The sequence below is a fragment of the Neophocaena asiaeorientalis genome, unplaced genomic scaffold, assembly GCF_003031525.2.
Source record: "Neophocaena asiaeorientalis asiaeorientalis breed wild unplaced genomic scaffold, Neophocaena_asiaeorientalis_V1.1 scaffold82, whole genome shotgun sequence".
NCBI lineage: Eukaryota > Metazoa > Chordata > Mammalia > Artiodactyla > Phocoenidae > Neophocaena > Neophocaena asiaeorientalis.
In genome coordinates, this window is record NW_020173068.1 from 5,262,909 (window position 1) to 5,286,322 (window position 23,414).

Sequence of the window (23,414 nt, forward strand, 5' to 3'; positions counted from 1 at the left end):
GGAGAGAGTGAGGTAAGTTCTGGGAACTTCAAGCAGCTTGGAAAGACTGGAAATTTGTAAAGCAAGAGGGGAACCCCAGGAAGTGAAGTTGGCTGAGGAACTGAAGAAGCAGAAGTGTTTTGTCCTGAGCACTGTTTTGTCTTGTAAGAAAATAGCTAATATCTTCCAAGTGCTTGCCATGCGAAAGGCACTGTGCTAAATGCTTTCTAGATATTAACTCATTTAATCCCGACTCCATGAAGTAGTGGTTATGATACCCATTTTCCAGATGAGAAAACTGAGGCACAGAGAGGTTAAGTTGATTGTCTAAGGACACAGAGACCCAGTAGGGCTCCAGAGCCCACTCTATTGACCATCTCACTAAACAGCCTCTCCTGGACTCCATGCCCCAAGTCACCAGGCGTGGTGGGCCTGGCCTGGGTCTCTCTGCCCAGCTAACAGGGCCCTCTATGCTCACCCCAGGTTGTGCCATGGGCCACCTGCCCACCCCCAAGAAGATGGCCAGCCCACGGACCTTCACCTTCCTCTGTGGTTTGCTGGCAGCCAATCTGGTGGGAGCCACCCTCAGCCCTCCTGCGGTTCTCAGCCTCGGCCCAGAAGTCATCAAACAAAGTAAGTCTTGGCCGCCCAAGGCCTCACCACCATAAGGCAAGGGGGCAGGTAAAGCAGCCCTCCAAAGGAGGGAGAGAGTTCCCCATCACCGGGGGTATGCAGGGCATTGTTGGGATCCCAGGTCTTGGGTGAGACTTGATTGGGTGAGTTACAAAATTTGGGAGTGTCTACGATCCTCAAGAGTCCATGATTCCAAGATCCCCTTCTTCTTAAATTCCACGATTCCAAAACACACTACTCTGAGGTCCCGTGGCCTGCAGAAGGGGTGTGCGGCCACTCCATGCGAGGATGCAACTGCTCTCCGGCTGCTCTCACTTAAACCCCTTTGCCAGAGCACCTCTTCTGAGTTAGGCCCAGGGTGCAACTAGTCTCCAGAGCGAAGACCCTCAGCTGGGAGTCTGGCCGCCTGGGCCACGGGCACAGCTTTATCACGCTCCAGCTCTGTGGCCCTGGTAACTCCCTGAGCCTCGGTTTCCTCCTCTGGAAGAGGCTCCGCCTCCCTAGGTTGTTGGGAAGTAACAACAACCTTCTTGTTACAGGAAGTAACGAGAGCTTAGTGGCCTCTACAGCTCAGCTTCTCAATCTCAGCACTGCTGACCTTGGGGGCCGAAAACCTCTGTTGTGGGTGGCTGTCCTGTGCACTCTAGCTGTTTAGCAGCACCCTCGGCCCAGCTGTGACACCAAAAATGTCGACAGACATTGCCAAGTGTCTCCCAGGGCACACTGCCCCAGTTGAAAACCACTGCTCCAGTGTTGTCCCCTGAGAGGGAGAAAATCAGTGGGCTCTGGAGGTCCCACTGGAGCAAGTAGAGACCAATCCTCTGTATGCAGTGGGTCTGGGCCGCATCTGGATGGGCAGGGATGGGTCAGGTCCTGCAGGGCCAGACAGGCATTGTAACCAGAGGAGGGAACCCCTAGGAGGGATGGGAAGCAGAGAGCTCTTGACACTCTTTGGGGAGGCATATGTGCCTTGGGCCCACACTGAATTGCAAGCATGTGGAATTTCAGCCAGAAGGAGCTTGGAGAAGAGCAGCCATTTAGGTTCCCCAGCAGCAGAGTCTGAGTTCAGGAGCTGTGTGCAGGTGGGTTGTTCTGGAGGTGATCCCAGGAAATGCCTGCAAGAGAGCGGGAAGCAACTCAGGTAAGGGGAAGCCAGTTACCACCGGGAGCTGCAGCTCAGTCCTAGCGGGCATCTGCGTTAGTCAGGGCCAGTCAGGAGCAGAAACCACATAGTAAGCCCAACGGATGGGTTTGTATAAAGAATTATCAGCAGGAATTGGAATACTGGAAAATTGGCTAAAAGGAAAAAAAGTGAGAACGCCAAATGAGACCCTAGGGATTGGGATGCAGTAGGGAGCTCAAATCCAAGTAATGAAGAAACTTGGAGGAGAGAATCCTCCCCAGAACTCATGGGAGGAGCGTGTTGAAGCCCCTTGAATGGTGGGGAAAGTCCCTGAGCTGTCCAGGGTGAGAGCTGGTCCACGGTTGGCAGGCTGAGGCCACCTGGCAGAGAACTGTCTGCCAAGGAGCAAATGGATTTCTTTGGGAAGCAGCCCCTGGACAAAGGGATTGCTGTTGACTCACTGGGAAGTTGTCCCTGGGTAACTGCCTGGAAGGGAGCTGGGGTGCCCCCAGCACGGGCTGCCCATGGGAGTCCACTCAACTCACAGCCTGAAGCTCTGGGAGGTGATGCCACTGGAGTCTGGCAAGAGGAGCACCAGGGCCAGGAGGGGAAGCTCCTTCCTCCCCCACGTCCCTCCAGAGCCTCTACTGACTGTGCTGAACAGTGCGCCAGCTGGCAGAGGAGGAATATTTACAGGGACCAGCTCCATTGTCACAGGGCAGGCAAAAAGGCCCACTTTGTCTCTGAGAGGCACCAACACACAGGGACTCTGGGATACAGTGTCCCCACGGGGCGGCGACACACCTAAGTCATCCTGCCCGAGGGTGGAGGGAGCTGGGGTATTTATACACCAATTCCCGTCAGTCATTGGCTGAGGTTTTCTTCTGGAGCATCAGCTCTCCAGCACTCTGACCTGCTCTGCACACAAGTCAAATGGGCTCCAGCTGTCAGGAAAAAAAAGTCCAACAGTGACCAGAACCCAGGGGTCCTGGCTCTTCCTTTCTCTACTCAGCACCTGGGGCTCTTTGGACAATAGGCCCATAGGGTATGGATGTCAGAGAATCATTAGCAAGTGAGTTTCAGCAGCAAAACGGCCCCAAACAAGGCCTTATGAGCTCCCTGCCTCTTGGCTCCAGAGTGTTTGCCCCTGGCTAGGGAGAGAGTTGCAGGTCCACGTGCCGGGTGTCCTGGCCAACACTCCCGGCAGAGGCTGGCAATGTTCAAGGGTGTGAATGGTCCCACCCGTGCCCAGCCACAGTCTTCATGTGAAAGTGACCCATCTGGACCATCGTCCTCCAGGCCACATTTACCCAGTGGAGATGATCAGAATGGAGCCATCCATAGCCTCACCTTATATCCCAGTCCACGTAGCCCTGAGTGATGTCCCCTCCCAGCCTGGAGCCCCCACCAAGCCATCCTTCTCGCCCCCCCTGCTGGACCCTAATCCCTGGGATCTGTCTTCAGGGCTGACACAGAAACTGAAGGATCACGATGCTATCAACACCCTGCGGCAGCTGCCGCTGCTCAGTACCATGAAGAAGGAGTCGGCCAGGGGCGTATTCAGCAGCCTGGTGAGGTCCATCCTGAAGCATATCATCCAGTAAGTGGAGCAGAACCAAGTCGGGAGCTAGCTCTTTGCCCACACATCTGCCCGGGACACGCTTTGCACGCTCCATCAATCGGTCAACAAGCATTGGTTGGTATCAGCTCTGTGCCTGACCGTGAAGGATGGCTCAAACAAAGCCTCTCCCTCGGAGGCTCCCAGAGGAGTAACAATAACCGTAAGAGAGTGACCCCGGAACCCTAAGGGGGGTGACCTCAGAGGAAGGTCACCCGGTGTGGGAGGGTGAAGGGATAAGGCGATGCTTCTCAGTGGAGGGGACAGGTGAGCCAATGACTCCATGCTCACCAGGAGACAAGAAGAAATGGCATTCCAGGCAGAGGGACTGGCCTGAGTAAAGGCATGGGGAGGGGGAGGGGAGGGTCAGAGTGGCTGGTGCTCAGACCCCAAGGCCAAGAGGGAGAGATCAGCAGGGCCAGGGCTCAGATGGTCTTACAAGTCAGCCCCAGGAGCTTGGATTCATCTCCTAAGTGATGGGGGAGCCATGGAAGTGTTGCGGGCAGGGGAGAGGAGAAGGATGGGGGCAAGACCGTGCTGAGGAGGAGTCAGCACACAGGGCTTGGGTCCAGCTGCTGGCTGGGCACTGGGGGGTTGGAGACAGGAAAGATGGAGGGAAGCTGGTCTGGGGACGATGCTCAGTGAACATGAGGCATGAATCTCATCTCTCTCGTGTCCCATCCAGGCTGAAAGTCACCTCAGCCAGCATCCTCCAGCTGCAGGTGCAACCCCTACATGATGGCCGGGAGCTGATGATCAATGTTCCCCTGGACATGGTAGCTGGATTCAACACGTGAGTGTCCCCTCAGTCAGGCACAGCTGGCCTGACAGTTTCCTCCACTCATTCTCCCCACCCCCATCCTCCATGCAGGTGTCTGGAAAAGAGAGTTCCAAGCAGAGGAAAGAGCAAGTGCAAAGGCCCTCAGGCAAGAGTGCACCTGCCTTGTTCACAGAACGGAATGAGAGCGGGGAAACGGGGCAGTGAGGTGGTGCCCCCGTATGCATCTGGGGCCAGATCGTACAGGGCCTTGTGGGTCAAGGTGAAGACTTGGTTTTACCAAGCGAGATGGGAGCCGTGCAGGGCTCTAAGCAGAGGAGGGACATGACATGATTTCACATTCTTCAAGAAGCCCTCTGGCTGCTGTGTATGGGGGCAAGAGTGGAGACAGGGAGGCTATCCAGAAGCTACTGCAATAATTCAGGAGGAGACAATAATAGCATGGACTGAGGTTTAGGAACAGGAAGGTGGTGAGAAGTAGACAGATTCCAAATATGTCTCGGAGGACACAACAGGATTTCCTGACAGATTGAATGGGGGCTCGGGGTGGGGCGGGAGGAGAGGGGAGATTGAGGGGTCAAGGTAGCATGGAGTGGCCAGCAAACAAAACAGGGAAGATCATGAGAGGAGAGGATTCGGAGAAGGATCCATAGTTCAGTTTGTACATGTTAAACCTGAGATGACTGTAAGACATTTGAGAAGTGAGTATAAGTTTGGAAGCTACTGACATATGCAGAGGATTTAAACCAGGAGAGGAATCCAGAAACTGAGCCTGGGACACAATGAAGTCAACAGTTGAGGAGATGAGGAGAACCCAGCGAGGAGCCTGAGAAGGGAGGAGTGAGAGCCAGGAGACAGAGGTGGAAAGCAGGCTTGGCTTGATCCAGCCTGAAGCTGGGATGGAGCTCACAGCATGGGGCTCCTCCACTCCCAGGCTCCTGGTCAAGACCATTGTGGAGCTGCACATGGAGGTGGAGGCCCAAGCCATCATCCGCGTGGAGACTAGCGAGAGAGACCACTCCCGCCTGGTCCTCAGCAACTGCTCCAACACCCACGGGAGGCTGCGCATCAGCCTGCTACATAAGTGAGTGTGACCTCCTCCCACTGGGCTCCTGGCATGCCTGGGAGGGAAGCCAGGTGGTGTTCTGGCCCCGTGTTACAGATGGAGAACATTGAAGCCCACAGAAAGAAAAGGACTTATCTCTCCTGACTCCTGATCTGGAGCTCCCTCCAGGAAATCTGTGATGTCAAAGAGAGCTCAAGATATCAAGGGTGAAGTGATAATGACGGGATGTCAGGCATCATGCCAGAAATTGGGGCAAACTTTTGAAGGTGGAGAGGAGGCTCTTTCCTAGGCCCCTCAAACCACACAGGTAGACTAGGGTGGAGCCATGGGTATAAACTGTGGAGTCAGGCAAACGTGTCTCCTTCATTTACTGTCCAGGTGACGCTGGGCAAGTCACCTCCCCATGTCTCACCTTCCAGGCCACAGTGAGAGGATTAACAGGGCAGCGGCGCTAAGCACTCAGCTGAGGGCAGGGCACGCAAAAGATGCTCAAAGACATGGTGCTTCCCTCCACCTCTCCTTAGCAGGAGAATGGGGGGGGGATGCCAACTGCCCTCATCCCAGTGTCCAGCACGAATTCCTAAAGACAAGCCCCAGGCCCTGTCCCTGAGAACTGTCTGCCACTGTCTACACCAGGCTCAGGGTCTACCCCAGCCTTGTTTCTAATAGGCCCTGTGCCTTGGGCAAGTTCCTTCCTCCTCTGGACTCAGTCTCCCCTTCTGTAAAACAGGGGAGGGGTGATCATCTCTGACCCTGCCTCATCTCTCTCCTCTTCTCCTCTTGGGAAGGCACTCCTTCCTGCTCAACTCCTTAGCTGACAAGGTCATAAGCCTCCTGGTGCCAGCCCTGCCCAAACTGGTGAAAAGCGAGGTAAGTGGAATCAGAGTCTCTCTGGCCTGTGAAGCCTGCTCCCCCTGTGGTTGGGGATGGAACTGCACGCTGGTGCTAAGGGACCTGTGTTTCCTCGAGTGGGAAGCTTCTGGGCTTGGGTCACTCTTTCAGCAGTGGATTCTTGAGGTCAAGGTAATGAAACTCCCCAAAGTCAGCCAGGGGACCTTGAACAGTGATGTGCTGATAAATTGCTTACAATTGACTCAGGAGGGGTTGGTTGAAGGAAGGGAGCTCTGATTTGTAACATTTACTGATTTCCTTGATGTAAACACCCCTTCCGTTGCCAATTTCAAGCTACTAGTGTGATGTCACTGAGCAGAGTCAGGAAGAGATGCCTGGTAGCCCACTCTTGTATGGCATTTCCACCATGCAGATACAATAGATGTAAATAAGCTAAGAACAATAGATAACAGCAAAATAAAACAAAATAATTAGGAAGTAATGAGTTTTGAGTTTTCATTGACTTTGATCTTAGCATAACTTATTTAATTGTAAGTTTATACAACTTAATTTTTAATAATGTCAGGTTTAGCACCAAGCTCAGATATTCCTAAAAATTTAACAGTTGGCCCTCGTAAATTGGTCCAAGCTGGCTCGAGCGCACCAGGGCCTCACACCATCCTGGTTGTGTCATCAGGGGTTTGTCACCCACCAGGTCTTGTTGCACTTATTTTTCTTATGTTCCTTATTCATAAACACGAATCCATCTCATTTTATATGTCCCTTCAATGTCACAGGTAAACTAAAACTCTATAAGTTGGATTCATCCACCGTGACCATTGATTTTCACTGTAAATTCCAAGATGTGTTCACAACAGTGATTCTCCTGGGGTTAAAAACACCTTGTCAGGGACTTCCCTGGCAGCCCAGTGGTTAAGACTCCACGCTTCAACTGCAGGGAGTGCAGGTTCGATCCCTGGTCATGGGACTAAGATCCTGCGTGCCGCATTGGCTGCATGGCCAAAATGAAATAAATAAATAATAAAAGCACCTTGTCAAATAATTAATATATTTTTAATAAAAAATCTTTTTTGAATGGAAAACACACTATTATAACCAAAACTTTTGGGAAAAAAATACCCATAATCCTTCAACCTTAACTTGGCGGTTATTTTTTCTTTTGCATGTTGTTTTCCAAATCTCCATCCACGTGCACTCAGATTTTTATGTGGCTGCACTCGACATCAATATTATTTGATACCCTCTACAGTATGTCTATTTCCTATGCCGTTGTATGATAATCATAACTATTTTAATAGCTGCACCGTATTTAATACTTCTTAAAACCATTCCAGAGAGCCTTCTGAAAGGACTTTGAAAGTAAATAATTCTGTAAAACTTAGCTTTACTTATGTGAGGTACTTTTTCTCTTAAGAAAAATTTTTTTCTATTTAAAGGTGGAAGTTTCTTAAAGTAGAGCCCAGCTGGAAATTTTTTCCCAGCCTCCAGCAAAATCATATTTTAACTGGCATTATACTTTAATAGCTAAAGATGTGTCTTCCACTAGAAAAGATGGCAAGAACTTGGGATTATAAAATGTTCTTTGCATGATATCTGTTTTTAAGGGTGAAAAGCCAAATAAAGTGAACAATTTGAGAAAACTGGCATTCCATTAATCATCGTGGTTTCCCACCATGAATCACTGGATTTGAAACTGCAGTCCTATGAATATTTTACTTGGCATGAAGGGAAAAAGGCGCAGCATGTTTAAATCTGGCAGGAGCCCATCTAGAAAATGCTGATGCCCCTTTCAGTGTAAATATGTGGGTCCCAATCCCAAATGCACATCAGAACCTCTTGGGAAGGCTTTTCAAAATACTGATATCAGGGCTCGACCTGAAAGATTCAGATTTAATTGGCCTGGTGGGGCCCTGGTATCCCAGAGGATCCTAGCTGCCCCAGAAGAGGATTCTAATATGTAGCCAGGGTTGAGACCCAGGGGTGGAACTGAAGGAAGGGGAATTGTGGGAGAAGATGCAGAGGGTGCCAGCGACACCCTTCCCATGAGGAACAGGCAGTGAATGCTGGGAGTCTCTGAGCTCAACTCCTCCATCCTTCCTGGGTTCAGGGTTGGCAAAGCAGCTGGAGCAGGGAACAGGATTTTCATAGGAAAAATTAACATTCGTCAAAGTGCATTGTCATTTCTCGAGAGTAGCAATGGGTGGTCAATCAGAAGGTTCTTCACCGGGGAAATTGTACCTAAGACAAAATGACAAAATCTCAGAGCACTGCCCTGGAAAACAGGCCGCCTAGAGCAGAGAACAAGGCGTTTGGGCCCCATGGTCAAGTAAGTCAATTGTTTAACTTCCTGCCCAAGAAGAACAGCTCAGGCCAGAGGTTGTCACTATGGACATTGGGGCCCCCTAATTCTTTGTTGTGGCGGCCATCCTGTGCATTGAGGGATGTTTAGTAGCATCCCCGGCCTCCACCTAGTAGATGCCAGTAACACTCCCCCTAAACTGTGACAACTGAAAATGCCTTCAGAAATTTCCAAATGTCTCTTGGGAGACAAAATCCTCCCCTGCTGAGAACTGCTGCAATTCTGAGGGGAGAAGAGTTTGGGGGGGCAAAGAGATATGTTGGAGCTAGAAACCCACAGAGGTTGTTCGCAAGTCTGGTTGGGTCTGTCTTGCTGGCCTGTATTCTAACCTGACACGTGGAAGGAAGTCAGTACCTAGTGTTGACTCAAGAAGTGAATGAAGGAACGCATTCTCCATTTCCCTCCTATGGAAACGTGGGCTCTTGTGAACACGATGAGTCTGAGGGGAGGACAGCTGACAGGACAGGCACACCCTGGACACAGGGCAAGGGACAAACCATTGCAAAAGATGCCAAGTGACACCAGAGGCTGTGACAGGCTCTGAGCAGCGGTGATGGCTGGGGACGTAGATGCACCACTGAGTCCTCAATCGCATGGGTGCAAATCTGGCTGGCCGTGGGCACAGGGATGGGACTCAGCACGGGAGGGCTGGGCATGGGTCACTGTGGGGCTATGTGCTGGCCCCTGGCTGATGGAGGCCCTGCATTTGTGCTGTTGCAGCTATGCCCTGTGATCAAGGCAGCCTTTGAGGACATGCGTGAGGACCTCCTGAACCTGACGATGGGTAGGTGCGCCGCTCTCTCATACCTTTCTCCTTGACTGCTGAGCTGGCCTCCAGGCCCTGGCCCTGCCCAAGGCAGGCCTCCCCCCATCAGGCTTGAGCAGCAACTTGGCCCAGAGCCAGTGAGACAAGAATCATCGGATCCCTGCCCAGGATGAGCAGACAGGAAATCACCACAACTGTGACTTCATGAGCACACAGTATGTGCAAGGTTCTATGTGAGCCAGTGGGTGCCCCAGATAAACGCAAGTTCAAATCCCAGTTCTGCCACTGATTTGCTCCATGGCTTTGAAAAAGCCAACTCCACCTCCTTATTCTGTTTCCTCATCTATAAAATGGGGTTTATGCAGCCCTACCTCACAGAATTGTTAGTGAGGCTTAAAAGTTTATGGGAAAGTTCCAGATACATAGCAGGTTCTCTGCCTGGCACAGAGAGGTGCTTACAGATGTGTGCTGGATGGGTGGATAGATGGATGGATGGATGGATGGATGGATGGATGATCAGAGACTACTATGGGCTACTAGGGAAGAAATAAATTGTATCCTCAGATCACTCACAGTGAAATTCTGAGTTCTTGGACCCCTCAGAGAGGGAATTGGTAGGAAGAAGAAAATTCTACCATCTACTCTTTTGGGATCTGAAGAGGTTCATTCAAAGCCACCAGAGAGGAGTGGAAAGAAGAGAATGGAATCAATAGGCATTCAGCACCCATAGAGCACCTGCTTTGGGCCAAGCCCTTGGGCTGAGTATTTTATATACACTATCTTACTGACTCCTCAGACAACTCCATGAAGTGGAGTGGATCATTACCCCACTTCACAGATAAGGAAACTGAGGCTCAGAAATGAAATCATTTGTCCAAGTCCACAGAGGAAATTAGTGATAGGGGAAGGCTTTAACCCAATTCTTCAAGTTCCAAGTCTGGTTTAATTCAGATTTGAGCCAACTTTACTAGGTACCAGTCCTGTACAACCTATGAGGCAGGTATACTACTCTATCCCCATTTTAAGATGAGGAAACTGAGGTTCAGAGGCAGGAAGAAGCTAGCCAAGGCTGCTGGGGCTCCAACCCAAGTCTGTCCGGCTTCCCTGCTCCCCAGGGGCAGGGCAGGAGGTCTCCCCGAGGAGTAGGCAGACCAACGACCAGCTTCCCCGCCCGCCTCTGCGCCCCTCCCTTGTCCTCTCCATTTTCCGCCCGGGCACATGAGACGCCACCGCCATCTGGCGGCCAAGTGGGGAATCCCAAGGCAAACGCACGCAATCCCTAGCACAGACCCAGACCCTGGGGCGGGGTGCAGATCAGTCTGGTGGGGGAGGTAGACAGGTATAAGCAGTAGGTCAGTTTTGTTCCAAACCAGAACGTTGGCATAGGACCGACTGGGTTCAGATCTTTTCACAGTATGCCCTTGAGCAAGTCACTTCACTTTTGTGAGCCTTGCTTTCCCCATGTGTAAAATGAGGGCAATTGTAGGACCTACTTCCTAAGGTTATTGTGAGGATTCCATGAGCTAACACATGTAAAAGTTTAACACATTACCTGGTGCTTGATATATGCTCAATAAATGTCAGTCAGTATCATCATCATCTTTTTTTTTTTTTTTTAGATGTTGCGGATAGGAGTTTATTAATTTATTTATTTTTGCTATGTTGGGTCTTCGTTTCTGTGTGAGGGCTTTCTCTAGTTGTGGCAAGCGGGGGCCACTCTTCAGCGCAGTGCGCGGGCCTCTCACTATCGCGGCCTCTCTTGTTGCGGAGCACAGGCTCCAGACGTGCAGGTTCAGTAGTTGTGGCTCATGGGCCTAGTTTCTCCGTGGCATGTGGGATCCTCCCAGACCAGGGCTCAAACCCGTGTCCCCTGCATTAGCCGGCAGATTCTTAACCACTGCGCCACCAGGGAAGCCCCATCATCATTTTATCATGGTCCTTATCGACATCATCATTACGCCTGCCCCTCCCCTTACTCCACCTCATGCAATAATGCTGTTCCAGCCCAAAGCAGCCCCAAACCATCCCATCCAATACTGTCCTCCGCCCTCACAGAACTTTCTTCTTCTCCCTGAGCAGCGCCTGTTTCTCTCAACTCTGACCATCTGGAGTTTGACTTTATGTCTCCTGCCATCGACCATAATGTTGTTCATCTCATCCTGGGGGTGAGTGTCATGGGACCTCAAGGAGAAAGTGGGGACATCACTGCCCTTCTCTGACCCCCAAGGGTCAGACACCATGGGTCTGTTTCAGGGGAGAAAAACGCCACAGTTAGGACACACAGGCTGATTTAGAAGAATCTCAACAGGCTGAATGTGTCCCATGTAAACCATTCTGATGGAGAAAAATCAGCAGCTGGAAGCCACACACAGAACATGGACCCCAGTGACCTGATTTCCTCCAACCCTGATTTTTCCAGTCAGGGTCCAGAGTGTGTGGGGTTCTTGGCCTTTCTTGCAGGCAAGCCCCTTCCATTCCTCAAATATCTGGTGACCTTGAACAAGAGCGCAGGATGGAGACACATCATTGAGGATCACACAGACCTAAGTTTCTCTCCCAGCTCCACAGCTCCCTGGTGTGTGACTTTGGGCAAGTTTCTTCACCCCTCTAAGCCTCAATTTCCTGGTCTGTAAAATGTAATAACAATGGTCACCAAGGAGAGGAAGAAATGAGGCTGCATGGGGCCTGGCAAGAAACCAGTAACCATCAGTTCCCTATAAAATGTGGAGCCTCCCACCCACACTGAGGCTGGACGCCCTCAGGGACCAGTTCAAGCAACGGAGCGTGAATCTCAGACCAGTTTTCATGGATCCTCGGAAAACAGCAGCATCAAACATTTCCATCCGTTCTGTTGCAGTCTTGAATTTTCCCTTCATCTAAAGTGTTTGTGAGGTATCTGAGAAATTGAAACCTAAATGCCACATAAGACATCTAGATTTTTTAAAAATCAGAGATTACCTGAGGGGTGCAAGTGCAGTAGATGTTGCTAGGCACCTGAGATAAGTCATCATCTACAGCAAAGCACTGAATGCCAGACTGAGTTTCCTGGCAGCAAATGCAAAAAGGGAAACAAGCTGAATGGTGTCATTTCCTTCTAGGTTATTACTGGATACGTCGTGGAGTTAAAGTTCCCAGACAACTTTCTGCTCTGTGTCTCCTTAGGCCAAGTTGGTGGACTCGGAAGGAAAGGTGACTAAGCTGTTCAATGACAGTGTGGATTCCCTGAATCTGCCCTCCCTATACCACAGCCCTTTCAGCCTCACCATGAGGAAGGATACGGTGAATGCTGCCGTAGCTGCCTTGCTCCCTCCAGAAGAAATCATTGTCCTGTTGCACTATGTGGTAAGCCTCAGCATGGGACAGAGTGTGAAGCCACCTCTGCCGCATTATGGGGATTTCCTGAATCAACGGGGACACAAGGACCCCTAAGCAGGCACCATCTGTCAGGCTCAGCTTACATACCTCCAGTGATGGAGAGCTCACTCCCTTCTCGAACAGACCCTGCCTCTGAAATATAACTCCAAAGCTGAAAACCTCCCTGTAACATCCAGCACCAGTCCTAGTTCTGCCCTCCTGGAACCTGAACCGCCTGCTTCCTCTACCAAATAACAGGCCTGTCCAAAGGGCATTTTAGATTCTGACTGGCCCTGGGATGGTGATTGCACCACCGCCGTCCACTGCAGGACCCACGGCAGACATCACTAATCTCTCGGGGCCCTCCTTCCTGTTGACCCTGGATGCTGACACAGCCGCAGAATCCTGATCAACCCAGCACAGCAGAAAACCACCCCTAGTCAACTGGAGTGTGCCACCTCACCGGGGTGACCGATGGGGAAATCGAGGCCCAGAAGGGGATAGGGTTGGCCCAAAGTTAGGGGAGTGGGACAGGACTTCAGATCAGCTGACAGACAACAGATCACCAAAATCTCGGGGATTAGAAGTCAGGGTGAGGGGCTGGGATGACAAGAAAAGGGGAGTGGTCACCAGCAACCACATTCATGACTATAGTAAGAATTCGGTTGATTCTCTATGTCCTCTGAGAACAGGGAGCCAGCCGCCCACAGACCCACGAGCACCACCAACCCACAATAAAAGTCCAGGCCGGCGGGGACTTCATTCTCCACAGCTGCTGACATAGGGGATGTTTCCCACCAGGGACTGACATGTGCACTGGACCACCAGGTCCTCCCAGCTTTTCTGGGGTTTGGGGGATCCCAGCAGTGGGGCTGCTGGAGGTGTGTCTCCCCTCTCCCCACCAGTGGACCTGCTCTGGCTTCCTCTCTTCCTTAGCTTCCTGAGACGGCCCGCAGGCTGAAGTCAAGCATCAAGGTGATCAGTGAAAAGGTTGGTCCATTTGCCATCTGCAGCCTGAAGGGTGTTTGCTGTGGTCTGTCTACTGGCCTCTGGGGAGTAAAGTACGTGTGGAACTGCTCTGTCCTTCGAGCACTGGTGACTGTAACAGACTGGTCCCAGTCCTCACGGATATTTCAATCTAACAGGACAGTTTGACCTGAATCAAATAATTACACAGATAATAATTCAGTTACAAGTGTGGTGACAAAGGACAGATTCTAGGGGTTATGAGAGCACTACTGATAGAGTCTGGGAGATTAGGAAGGGCTTCCCTGAAGGGAAAAGTATTCCAGATATAGGGAGAAGCAAAACCAAAGGCTGTGAGATGGGGAGAGCAACAGTCTATTCCAAGATCTGAGGAAGCAGGGAGTCCAGGAAGGTTGACAGTGGCCAGACCACATGGGGCTGCATGGGGCCGGCAGGCCATGGTGAGGCACTTGGGAGGTCACATGTGGGTCTGATGTCCTTTCAGGCAGCAAATCAGCTGGGGCGCACACAAATCGTGAAGATCCTGACTCAGGAGACCCCAGAGCTCCTTGTGGACCAGGGCAATGCCAAGGTGGCCCAACTGATCATACTGGAAGTATTTGCCACCAGTGAAGCCTACCGCCCCTTCTTCACCCTGGGCATTGTGAGTTCAGTCGTCTGAGACGTTGGCAGCAACCTGGGGGACACCCCTGTCCACTGTTCCTGTTCACCCCTCTTGCTTTGCTAAACCTTTCCACCACTCTTTTTATCTCAGAGGGATAGGGGAAGGGAATTCTGAACCAAGAATCAGGAGATTTGGGGGCCCAGCTCTTTATTAGTCAGGATCTTTGGGCAGAAATTTAATTCACATGCACAAAATGAATTCTATTAGCTCATATAACTGAAAAGTCTAGGTCAAGATAGCTTCAGGAATAGCTGGATCCAGGTGTTCAAGCTATGTCATCTTCATTCTTCTCTCTTCCCTTGATTTTCTTTGTGCTACCTTCATCCTCAGGCAGGTTATCCCTTCACGGAAGTGCCCCCAAGCTACATCAGGCTTATAACCTATCCGCTTGGCAACCCCAATGGAAAAGCTTCTCTTTCCCAGTAGTTCCAGCAGAACTTCCAAACCTGACTCTCATTGGCTGAGTTAGGGTCAAATGCCCACTCATGAACCAACCAGTGTGGCCAGAAAAACGAAGTATGTAAATTTCCTGAGCTGGGACACACACACACAAACACACAGGAGTGGGGGATTGGGTTTGGCTCTATCCAAACCACAGGGCTGAGAGGGAAAGGGGTAATTCCTCTTCTGAAATATGAACAGAACTAAATCAGCTCCAAGTTAAGTTCTTAATTGATTTTTGCAGTAACCCCAGCAGGTCAGATCTCAGAGCTTCTATATAGGGGGACCCTGTGCGTAAAGGTATGGGGCTGGAAGTCATCAAAGGGCAAGCCCAGTAGGAAGGTATCTTAGATGGGGCCCTTAGAAACAGGCCCGAGACAAAGACTCTTATAAAAGTGATGTATTGAGGGAGAGCTCCCAGGAGAAGGACTGAGCAAGGATGTGGTCTCAGCTGGAGGCTCGCTTCTGCTTCACCCCACAGAGAGCTCTGGAGCATGGTGGCACCACAGAGTCGAGCCCAGGCTGAAACAAGAAGGTTGGCCTTTTGTTCCCCCTTGTCTTTCGGTTGTTGGCCATAACTGCCCCCAGAGTAGGCACAGCATAACCTCCCAGCAAGGCCGCTCCGCTCCAGCAAGGGCAGTTCCCCAGACAAGGGGAAGGCTGGGCACTGTTAGCAGCTGCGTTCAGCTGAAGAATGATACCCCACCCAAAAAATGGACCTGAGTGGGCCACCAGCTGCATGCTACAGAGGACAGGGAGAAGAAAGAGACGAGGCAAGGTTCATGGCTGGGCCCTGGATAAGTGAGGCCGAGGAATCTGGACATCACCTGGTTGTTGGAGGCTAACGTTACACTCTCCTTACAGGAGGGTCGCTGCATGTCCTGTGCAGGCTGTCCACACGCCACGTCAGCGGGCACCATTCACACAACTACAGGAGGCACAGTGCCCTGGTTTCCTGTGTGGGAGGATACTCTGAGCCCCCAACCAGCAGGGGAAGTGGACTGCCCCTGGCCAGCCTCACTCCCTGGGGACTTCCCCTCCATGGCCAATGGCAGGCACTTTTCAAAAGGTCACCAAGCCCAGGCCTGCAGGAGAAGTTTGTTCTCTGGGTGCAGCTGCCCTGGAGCTGGAGCCTGGCACTTGGGCTCACCCCAGCCCATGGGTCAAGATGATGGATATCTTCGGCACCTACGTTTGAGGCCTGGCTTAGTTTCTGACCTTTCCAATAATAATAACCGGTTAAGATTTACCATCCTGTCTGGCCCTCAGTTTCCTCACCTCTACAATGGGGTAATAATAGGACTCACTTCACAAGAGTCGTGAGGATCAAAGGAGATGATCAGATAAAGCTCTTAAAACACCACCTGACACACAGTGAGGGCTCTGTGTGTACTGGCTACTGTCATCATTGTCATGATCAGTAATCCTCTGTGCAGTCTCTTCAATGGGGAGTGGGTACAGGTACCAACCCAATAAAGAAGGAATTTGAGGCCCACAGCGGTCAGACCCTTTCCCAAGGTCACAGCCAACAGCTGAGATTCAGACGGTGTCAGCTTGGTCCCAGAGCCTCCTTGCAGAACCCCACACTCTACACCTGACACATCCTCTAAATAAATGGGGCCTGGGTTTCTCTTGTTGCAGGAAGCCACCTCAGAAGCTCAGTTTTACACCAGAGGTGACCTACTTATGCTCAACTTTAACAAAATCAGGTAAACATGAAAATCACTGTGAAGATTCTGGTGATGAAAATGAGTCCTGTCTGGTGACCACTGGTTTCTTTAAACACCCAGTGTTCTGAGCCTCTGGGGTGACAGTGTGAGTGAAGGCTGCTTCAGGACAGGCAGAAAAGCTGTCTTGCCGGGACCGTCCTACTGTCAAGGACTGAGTGTGAGAGAAAGCAGAGAGGGACATGGCCTTGCAGCAGTCACGGGGCAGGCTGACCCTGGCCACGCGGGAAGGGGCCGCCCAGCACCATCCCCTCGGCCTGGGGCAGCCCATTTTGGACATCAAGAGAGTGGCAGTGACAGTCATGCCCAGATGCTGAGCCCCCATGGAGCCCAGCCCAGCAGCACACGGCTCCCGCTGCCTCCTACAACCCTGCCTGTCCTCCCCTCATCCCACCACCCTCCTGCTGCCCCAAAGGGAGTTCAGGGCTTGCAAACTGGAGCCTCCTGGGACAAATCAAGCCCATGGATGTGTTTTCATCAGCCCACATAGGGTTAGGTTTTTTAATATAAATTAGTCGCCAACATATACAAATCAGAATATCTGGCCGCCATGGCCTGCATTCCTACATGGCAACAAACAGTGGAGCTAGGAATTAGGGTACCCCCTTTAGAAGGAGAAAGAGCTCCTCAGTCCACCATGGTCCTCACTCCTGGGGGTGATCTTTCTGCCTGCTCTTTGGGCAACTATTTGTTTGCTATCTCCCCCTGCACCCCCCATGCATTACAATGTAAGCTCCGTGAAGCAAGGATTTTATTTGGGTCACTGCTGTTCATCCAGAGCCTGCACCGTGTCTGGTACACAACAGGTGCTCAGTAAGTAGTTGGTGAATGAATGAATGGGACTCCGAGGGACCAGCCTCATGAGCATCTTCTGTTGCAGCTCTGATCAGATTCACCTGATGAACTCAGCCATTGGCCTGTTCAATGTGAGTATGAACAGATTTTCCCTGGGTATGCAGGGGATTGCCGAGGATAGTCCATCTCAGAAGCAGACATTGCCCAGGATTTGCTTTGAACAAGGTCCCCACGGGCAGCCCCATGGTGAGCTGGCCAGCCTCCCCGATCTCAGCCTCAAAGTCCAACCTCCTGGTTCAGGTGTTTACTGAGCACCTACTGTATGCCAGACACAGCTGAGAATACACACATTCACAAATACACAGATACACACAGACTTCCCTTCTGTAAAGTTCTGACCCTAAATCAGAAACAAATCTCCTTTATTCACATCTCATTTTGCTCATATACACTCACCTCAGTGGTGACCCTGGACAGCCCCTTCCCCCCAGTCCTCAGTTTCCCTGAGTCAGACTGAATCAGAGATCTCAAATTGGTTGAATCCTGTCTTCTGCTGTGGTGGGGTATTTGTTTCTATGTTTTGGAGAGGGGCAAATTTTCCCACCCTTTTGTTATTTTAATTTTTTTGACAATTTTTTTTTTTTGCGGTACGCGGGCCTCTCACTGCTGTGGCCTCTCCCGTTGCGGAGCACAGGCTCCGGACGCGCAGCGGCCATGGCTCACGGGCCCAGCTGCTCCGCGGCATGTGGGATCTTCCCGGACCGGGGCGCAAACCCGTGTCCCCTGCATTGGCAGGCGGACTCCCAACCACTGCGCCACCAGGGAAGCCCGACAAATATTTTTTAATGGGGAGGTTTCCACATGAAAATCAGGACTTCTGGCTTCCCTTGAGAAGTCAAAAACTCGGGAAACAGGGTGAAATTCCCTTGGAGAATTCTGCTGAAACAGAGCGGCGGAGCCCTTGAGATTGGGGGCAAGGGATGCATCCCACAAACGTACCCCAGTCCCCTACCTGCTGGATCTAGGGCCACCTGGTTTGTGCCCCACCCCTCCCCCCACAGCCTGTCTTGTCCGTGGAGCCCTTCCTTGCAGTTCTGACCAGTCAGGAACCTGAGATTCAGCATCTCCACAAGCTGCCCTCGCCACAGGGCGGGACTGTGCCCATCCTAGCAATGGCTGGGAGGACTTCAGATTCTCAGCCAGGGTGATGGGGCCCCTTCTCTTTCACAGCCTGAACTTCTGAAAGACTTCACCAACAAGATCCTTGCCTCCGTCCTGCTGCCAAACGAGAACGGTGCGTCCCTTTGCTGTCCATCCCCCTGGTCCCCAGGGCATTGAGGGCAGGTGCTTTACTTCTCCTGCCTGTGTCTCCATTTGGGGCCCCTTTCATTTATTTTCCACCTATCCTCAGAGCCTAGTTCTAATTCTGCCTCCTCCAGGAAGCCTTCCAGGTCACCCACCTGGAAATAAGCTTTCCCATCTCCAGCATCCCAGCCCAATTCCTTCACTCATGCCAGAGCCTAGGCATGCATGGCAATGTCCCAGGCTCACAGGGCTGACAGCAGGAGAGAGACAAGGTGGAAACAGACAACTAGAGCACACCCAATGTGCCTCTGATAGACCCGGGCTCAAGTGCTGATTCCCCTTCTTGCTGGCTGCCTGGCCTTGGACAAGCTGCCTTATCATCCTGAGCCTCAGTTTCTCCCTCTGTAAAATGGGAAAATAAGAGCACCTTCCTCAGAGGCATAAAGGAGAAGATGTTTGTATGGGGGCAGAGAGGGGGCGCCTGATATAGTCAGTGTTCAACAGTTCTTAGCCTTTGCTGTTGTTGGCTGTTATTTGTGTCAGTAGTGGAGGAAGCCAAGAGAAAAGGTTGGAATTATTCCCGTTCAGCCCCAGGTCTTGGGGATGGGGAGAATTGGTAACCTCTGACTTTTGTCATGTCTTTGTTTTATTAGAGTAAGAAATCTCAAAGCATAGGCACGTGTTGTGGATGATGGGAGGCCCTGATGTTTCTTGAGCAGGAGCAGGAGAGGATGTGAGGGTACCTTTTGGAGCAGCCAGAAGCTGGGGCTGGAGACAAAGAATGGGGAGATGAGGCTGGGTGGACGCTAGGGCTGGAGAACAGGGAGAGGCAAAAGGGGCAGTCTGAGTCGGGAGTGCCACGTCGAGGAACTGTGAGCCTCCCACAGCTGCCCAATCCCACCCCAGGCCCACCATTCTCTGACCACACTTGTGATTTCAGGCAAATTAAGAACCGGGATCTCAGTGTCAATGGTGAAGGCCTTGGGATTTGAGGCAGCTTCGTGGTCCCTGACAGAGGTGAGTGGGGTTAAACATACAGTCGCAGGGAGAGCCCAGGGATGGGAGGTGGGTGCTGCTCTCCAATCCTGGCCCCTCTGGTCACTTATGGGGGACCTTGGGCAAGTCCCTTCTCTCTCAGGGCCTCATGTCCTCATCTGTAAGCGGAAGAGGATGGCTGTCCTAGCCTGGAGTCATAAACCTCCAGCCTTTTCTATCTTACCTGTCATCCCACCTGGCAGAGGGAAGGGTAGGAGGCTTTGTTAACTGGCTTCAAAGGCAGGTTGACGTTTGACTCATTTTCAGCTGCCCACCCTCCATGCTTCAGCTGGCTTTGATGGAGAATTATGACAGCATACTGTGCACGATACCTAGGCTGGGTCTAGACTCGAGGACCAGAGGATCAGTTCAAATGCTAACTCTGCCTCTCTCTCTAGCCAGGGGCCCTCAGGCAGATCCTTTGGCCTCTCTGAGCCCAGGTTCCTCACCCATAAAACCAGCAGATGTCTAAATATACAGGCCATGCACTAATGAACTACATACAATGATTCAATTATAATATGAGCAGTTTATCTAAGACACATACTGCATTTAATTCATGTTGGATGGACACAACAGGTGTCCATCCAGCTGGGTGGCTGAAGCTTAGTATATTTCATGTATCTCTTATTAGAGGGCATTTAGCGACTGTCCTCTTTTTTTTTTTTTTTTTAATCAAGTTGCAAAGCATCATTTGCAGTTTGGGTTAGAAAGGTATCATTTCACGCTTTGGATCTGCTTTTTCCAAATTTCCTGTTTTGCTCTATTAATTTGTTTTGGACTAGCAACACACTGATATCCTTTTTATAATAGCCTTACAATATAATATGTTTTAAAATCTAGTCAAAGGAATGAATAAACGGATAGATTTGAGGGAATTCCCTGGCGGTCTAGTGGTTAAGACTCCGTGCTTTCACTGCCAAGGGCCCAAGTTCAATCCCTGGTGGGGAACTAAGATCCCACAAGATGCGCAGCATGGCCCCCCAAGAAAAGGATAGATCCGAGATTAAACAAGTATGGCTTTAAAAAAGTTAATGGTAGAATCTAGGTGATGAGTATACAAGTGTTCACTATAAAATTCTTGCAACTTTGCTGTATATTTGAAAATTATCATAATAGAATGTTGGGGGAAATCTAATAGGCTACATTCCTTGCGTCACACTTAGTTTCCTCAAAAAAGGCAGAGTGTTGTTAAAAATTTAGCTGCCTGGGGCCCAATGGATACAGCCAGGAATCTACATTTCCCAAAACTTCTTGGGAGTTTTGTTGATCTGCTGGGCCTGGGGACAACAGTCCTATATAATCCCAGACTTTGCACCCAGATACTTTACCTGTGCCCCAGGCCCCTGCATGGTGTCACTGTTCACACACAGATGCTCCTGCTCTGACCCTCCCAAGAATATTTTATGAGTGAGTTCAAGGTCATGACCTCCAATACCAGCAGTCACCTTGTGGAGGATAAACTAGCATAAACCACAAAAAGGCAGAATGTTAAAAAAAACTTTTTTGACTTTTCTCCGCCAATTCCAGGATGCCCTTGTGGTCACCCCGGCCTCCTCGTAGAACCTCAGACCATCTTCCTCTCTCCCAGTGAAGACTTGCACTGGAAGTGTGGACGCCAGCTCTGTAGACTGGCCCTCTCTGCAATAAATAAACTTGTCTGTGACTCCTGCAGTCTGGAGTGTGTCTTTGTCCCAACTCAGGGGTCATTTTGCCCCTGGCAGGCTTAGGGACTGGACATCCAAGCCACATCTAGGTCATGTTCAGGCACATCTGAGCCAATCTGAGCCATGTCCAAGACATGTCTTGGTGATATCAAAACACACGTGGACAGGGTCCAAGGTTTTGGCCACCTCCCTGAGCGACAGGAATAAAAAAGCCAGTTGCCCCCTCCTGCCTTCCACGTCAGCTTCTAGACCACCTATGGTGGGACAACCTCTCTGGTGGGTACGCACATTGTGTTGATCTTGGTGATGTGGTGGGTCGGGGGCTCGCTGAACAGTGTGACTCTGGAGGCAGGATTTGAGTTCTGGCCTGGACCCCTCAGTGGTTGCTTGACCCTAAAATATGGCTCCCCGTCTGTGGGCCTCCGCTTCCTTCTCTGTAAAATGGGGAGAATCTTAGTCCCCACCTTGGAGGGCTGTGGTGAGGATGAAAAGAGAGAAAACAGTTCCCAGCACGTGGGAGGTGCTCAAACAATGTTATCTGTGGGTGATGTCATTGTCACTCTTGTTACCTGGACTCCTGGATGTTGGGCCTTATCACTGAAGTCCCTTCCCACTTAGACAGCACGTGACTGTCATTGTCTCCCTGGCCCTCCTGATGCCAGCAGGTTCAGGACAGACAATAAGGCCCCTGTCCTCCAGACTCTGGGTCCGTCCCAGCACACAGAGCTCACATCCCATGAGGGGCCTTGCAGGAAGGGACAGGCGGGTGTTTCAGGAAAAGACGCTACACAGCTTCACGGTAAAAACATCCATAAGAACACCTCGCAACGTGGAACGGCAGCCAGGAAGGAGTTTCTCCTACAGGACTCCTACAGGTTAGGCCGAGAGGGACAGGAAGACCCTGCATGAGGTGCTCACACTGGGGTCAGTGAACACTCGCTGGGCAGTTGCTGAGTGCTGGGCCCTGTGCTGCAGCCCCCCACATGCATCCTCGACCCCCAGCCACGCTTTGTGGTCCACATCCCACATTCCATTATTTTTCTGTATCATATTAAACCTGGGTTTTGAGCCCCCACTCACAAGGGAGCTGAGACAGTCCATCTCCATCTTCTCTGGCTCCCTAGGGTCATGTCACGTTCTATTGTGAGAGTTTCCCAGGAGACTGGAGGGTAGGGCAGGGCTTCCGGTCCTTGGTCCCATCTGGTGCTGATGAACGGATCTCCGTCCCACCCCATAGGATCCTGTCAGAGGTGAGCAGCTTGGAGCCCTGGCCACACTGGGGCACTTCCCCAAAACAGCCATGGCCATGGCTCCTGGGTTCCGACCGCCCACAACCTCTTGGGCTTCCTGGAGGGTGGTGAATATATAACCCTGCTTCCTCACCCCTTGGGAGCAGGGAACAACTCCACACTGGCTCCCACAGCACCCCAGAGGGACTGAGCCCCAGGTGCCCATGGGGTCACTTGCTTGATACACACCTTTATGGGCTGTCTCCCTTCCTGCCTCACTTTCCCACTCTCCTACCAGTGTCTCCTGGCATCACCTCCCCTATCAGCTACCTACACTCAAATCCTGGTCTGAAGTTCTGTTTCTAGGGAACCCAAGCCAAGACAAGTATTCGCTCTGCAGGTACTAGGCCAAGGGTCTTACAGACCTTCACTCACCCAGTGCCTCTCCTATGCTGCTCCCACTTGGCAAGTGAGGAAACTGAGGTTCTGACAGTTCAACACGACTACCAAGCAGCCCCTATCCATTACCCCGCACCACCTCCCTCTACTCTCTGCTCCCTCATCAGTCCCCCAGAGTCTCCACCCCCCGTAAAGAAGAAGAGAGGTGGTCTTCTGTGCCAGCCCCCTTCCGATTTGCACCCTGAAACACAGGAGCCATCCGTGCACCCCTGAGGCAGGAGCCGCAGATCCGGAACTCCAAGATTCCAGCACCTTCCTGGGCTGGGACAGGGAAAAGTCCTCTGCTTCCCTCTGAGTCTTAGCAGCACCAGCAAATGAAAAACACCGAGTGATATCTCAGTAACTCTTCCTGCCTTGCAGGAATTATTGTCTTACAGATGAGAACTCAAGTAACACAGAGCTGGTGAAGTGGTGGGAACCCAAGCCTCACCCACTTGCCCCAGCCTCCCACCTGAATCCACAGCAGGACAGTGACCCAGTTTTCTTTTTTTTTAAATTGGAGTACTGTTGCTTTACAATGTTGTGTTAGTTTCTACTGTACAGCAAAGTGAATCAGCTATAAGTATACATATATCCC

The 23,414-nt window shown here is 51.3% G+C and overlaps 2 protein-coding genes across 3 annotated transcripts in view; one reads left to right on the forward strand and one right to left on the reverse strand.

Annotated features, from left to right (window-relative positions):
• The first annotated feature begins 497 nt into the window (after positions 1–497).
• BPIFB1 (BPI fold containing family B member 1) lies at positions 498–23,388 on the forward strand. The gene is made up of 15 exons (XM_024742927.1): positions 498–612; positions 3,200–3,335; positions 4,039–4,146; positions 5,066–5,215; positions 5,986–6,067; positions 9,129–9,192; positions 11,254–11,339; positions 12,337–12,516; positions 13,465–13,518; positions 14,000–14,158; positions 16,262–16,329; positions 17,228–17,273; positions 18,373–18,436; positions 19,388–19,464; positions 21,013–23,388. Exons 1-15 carry the CDS (start codon positions 498–500, stop codon positions 21,043–21,045), a joined length of 1,422 nt encoding a protein of 473 aa, XP_024598695.1. The 3' UTR covers positions 21,046–23,388.
• Positions 1,640–23,414, reverse strand: part of CDK5RAP1 (CDK5RAP1 mitochondrial tRNA methylthiotransferase) — a 102,972-nt gene continuing 81,197 nt past the window's right edge. The window contains exon 14 of one of the 2 annotated variants that reach the window (XM_024742924.1): positions 1,640–1,727. In XM_024742924.1, the coding sequence (XP_024598692.1) occupies positions 1,650–1,727 (78 nt within the window). In that variant the 3' untranslated portion in view covers positions 1,640–1,649. Of the gene's footprint in view, positions 1,728–7,995; positions 8,288–23,414 lie in introns of those variants that run through there. The other variant, XR_003003002.1, reaches the window with a different exon arrangement.

Bases quoted from the DNA above. Each gene is read 5' to 3' on its own strand.
- BPIFB1 (XM_024742927.1), top strand. From the start codon at position 498: ATGGCCAGCCCACGGACCTTCACCTTCCTCTGTGGTTTGCTGGCAGCC. The intron at 613-3,199 runs GTAAGTCTTGGC...ATCTGTCTTCAG, and splicing joins CCCAGAAGTCATCAAACAAA to GGCTGACACAGAAACTGAAG. The intron at 6,068-9,128 runs GTAAGTGGAATC...GTGCTGTTGCAG, and splicing joins CCAAACTGGTGAAAAGCGAG to CTATGCCCTGTGATCAAGGC.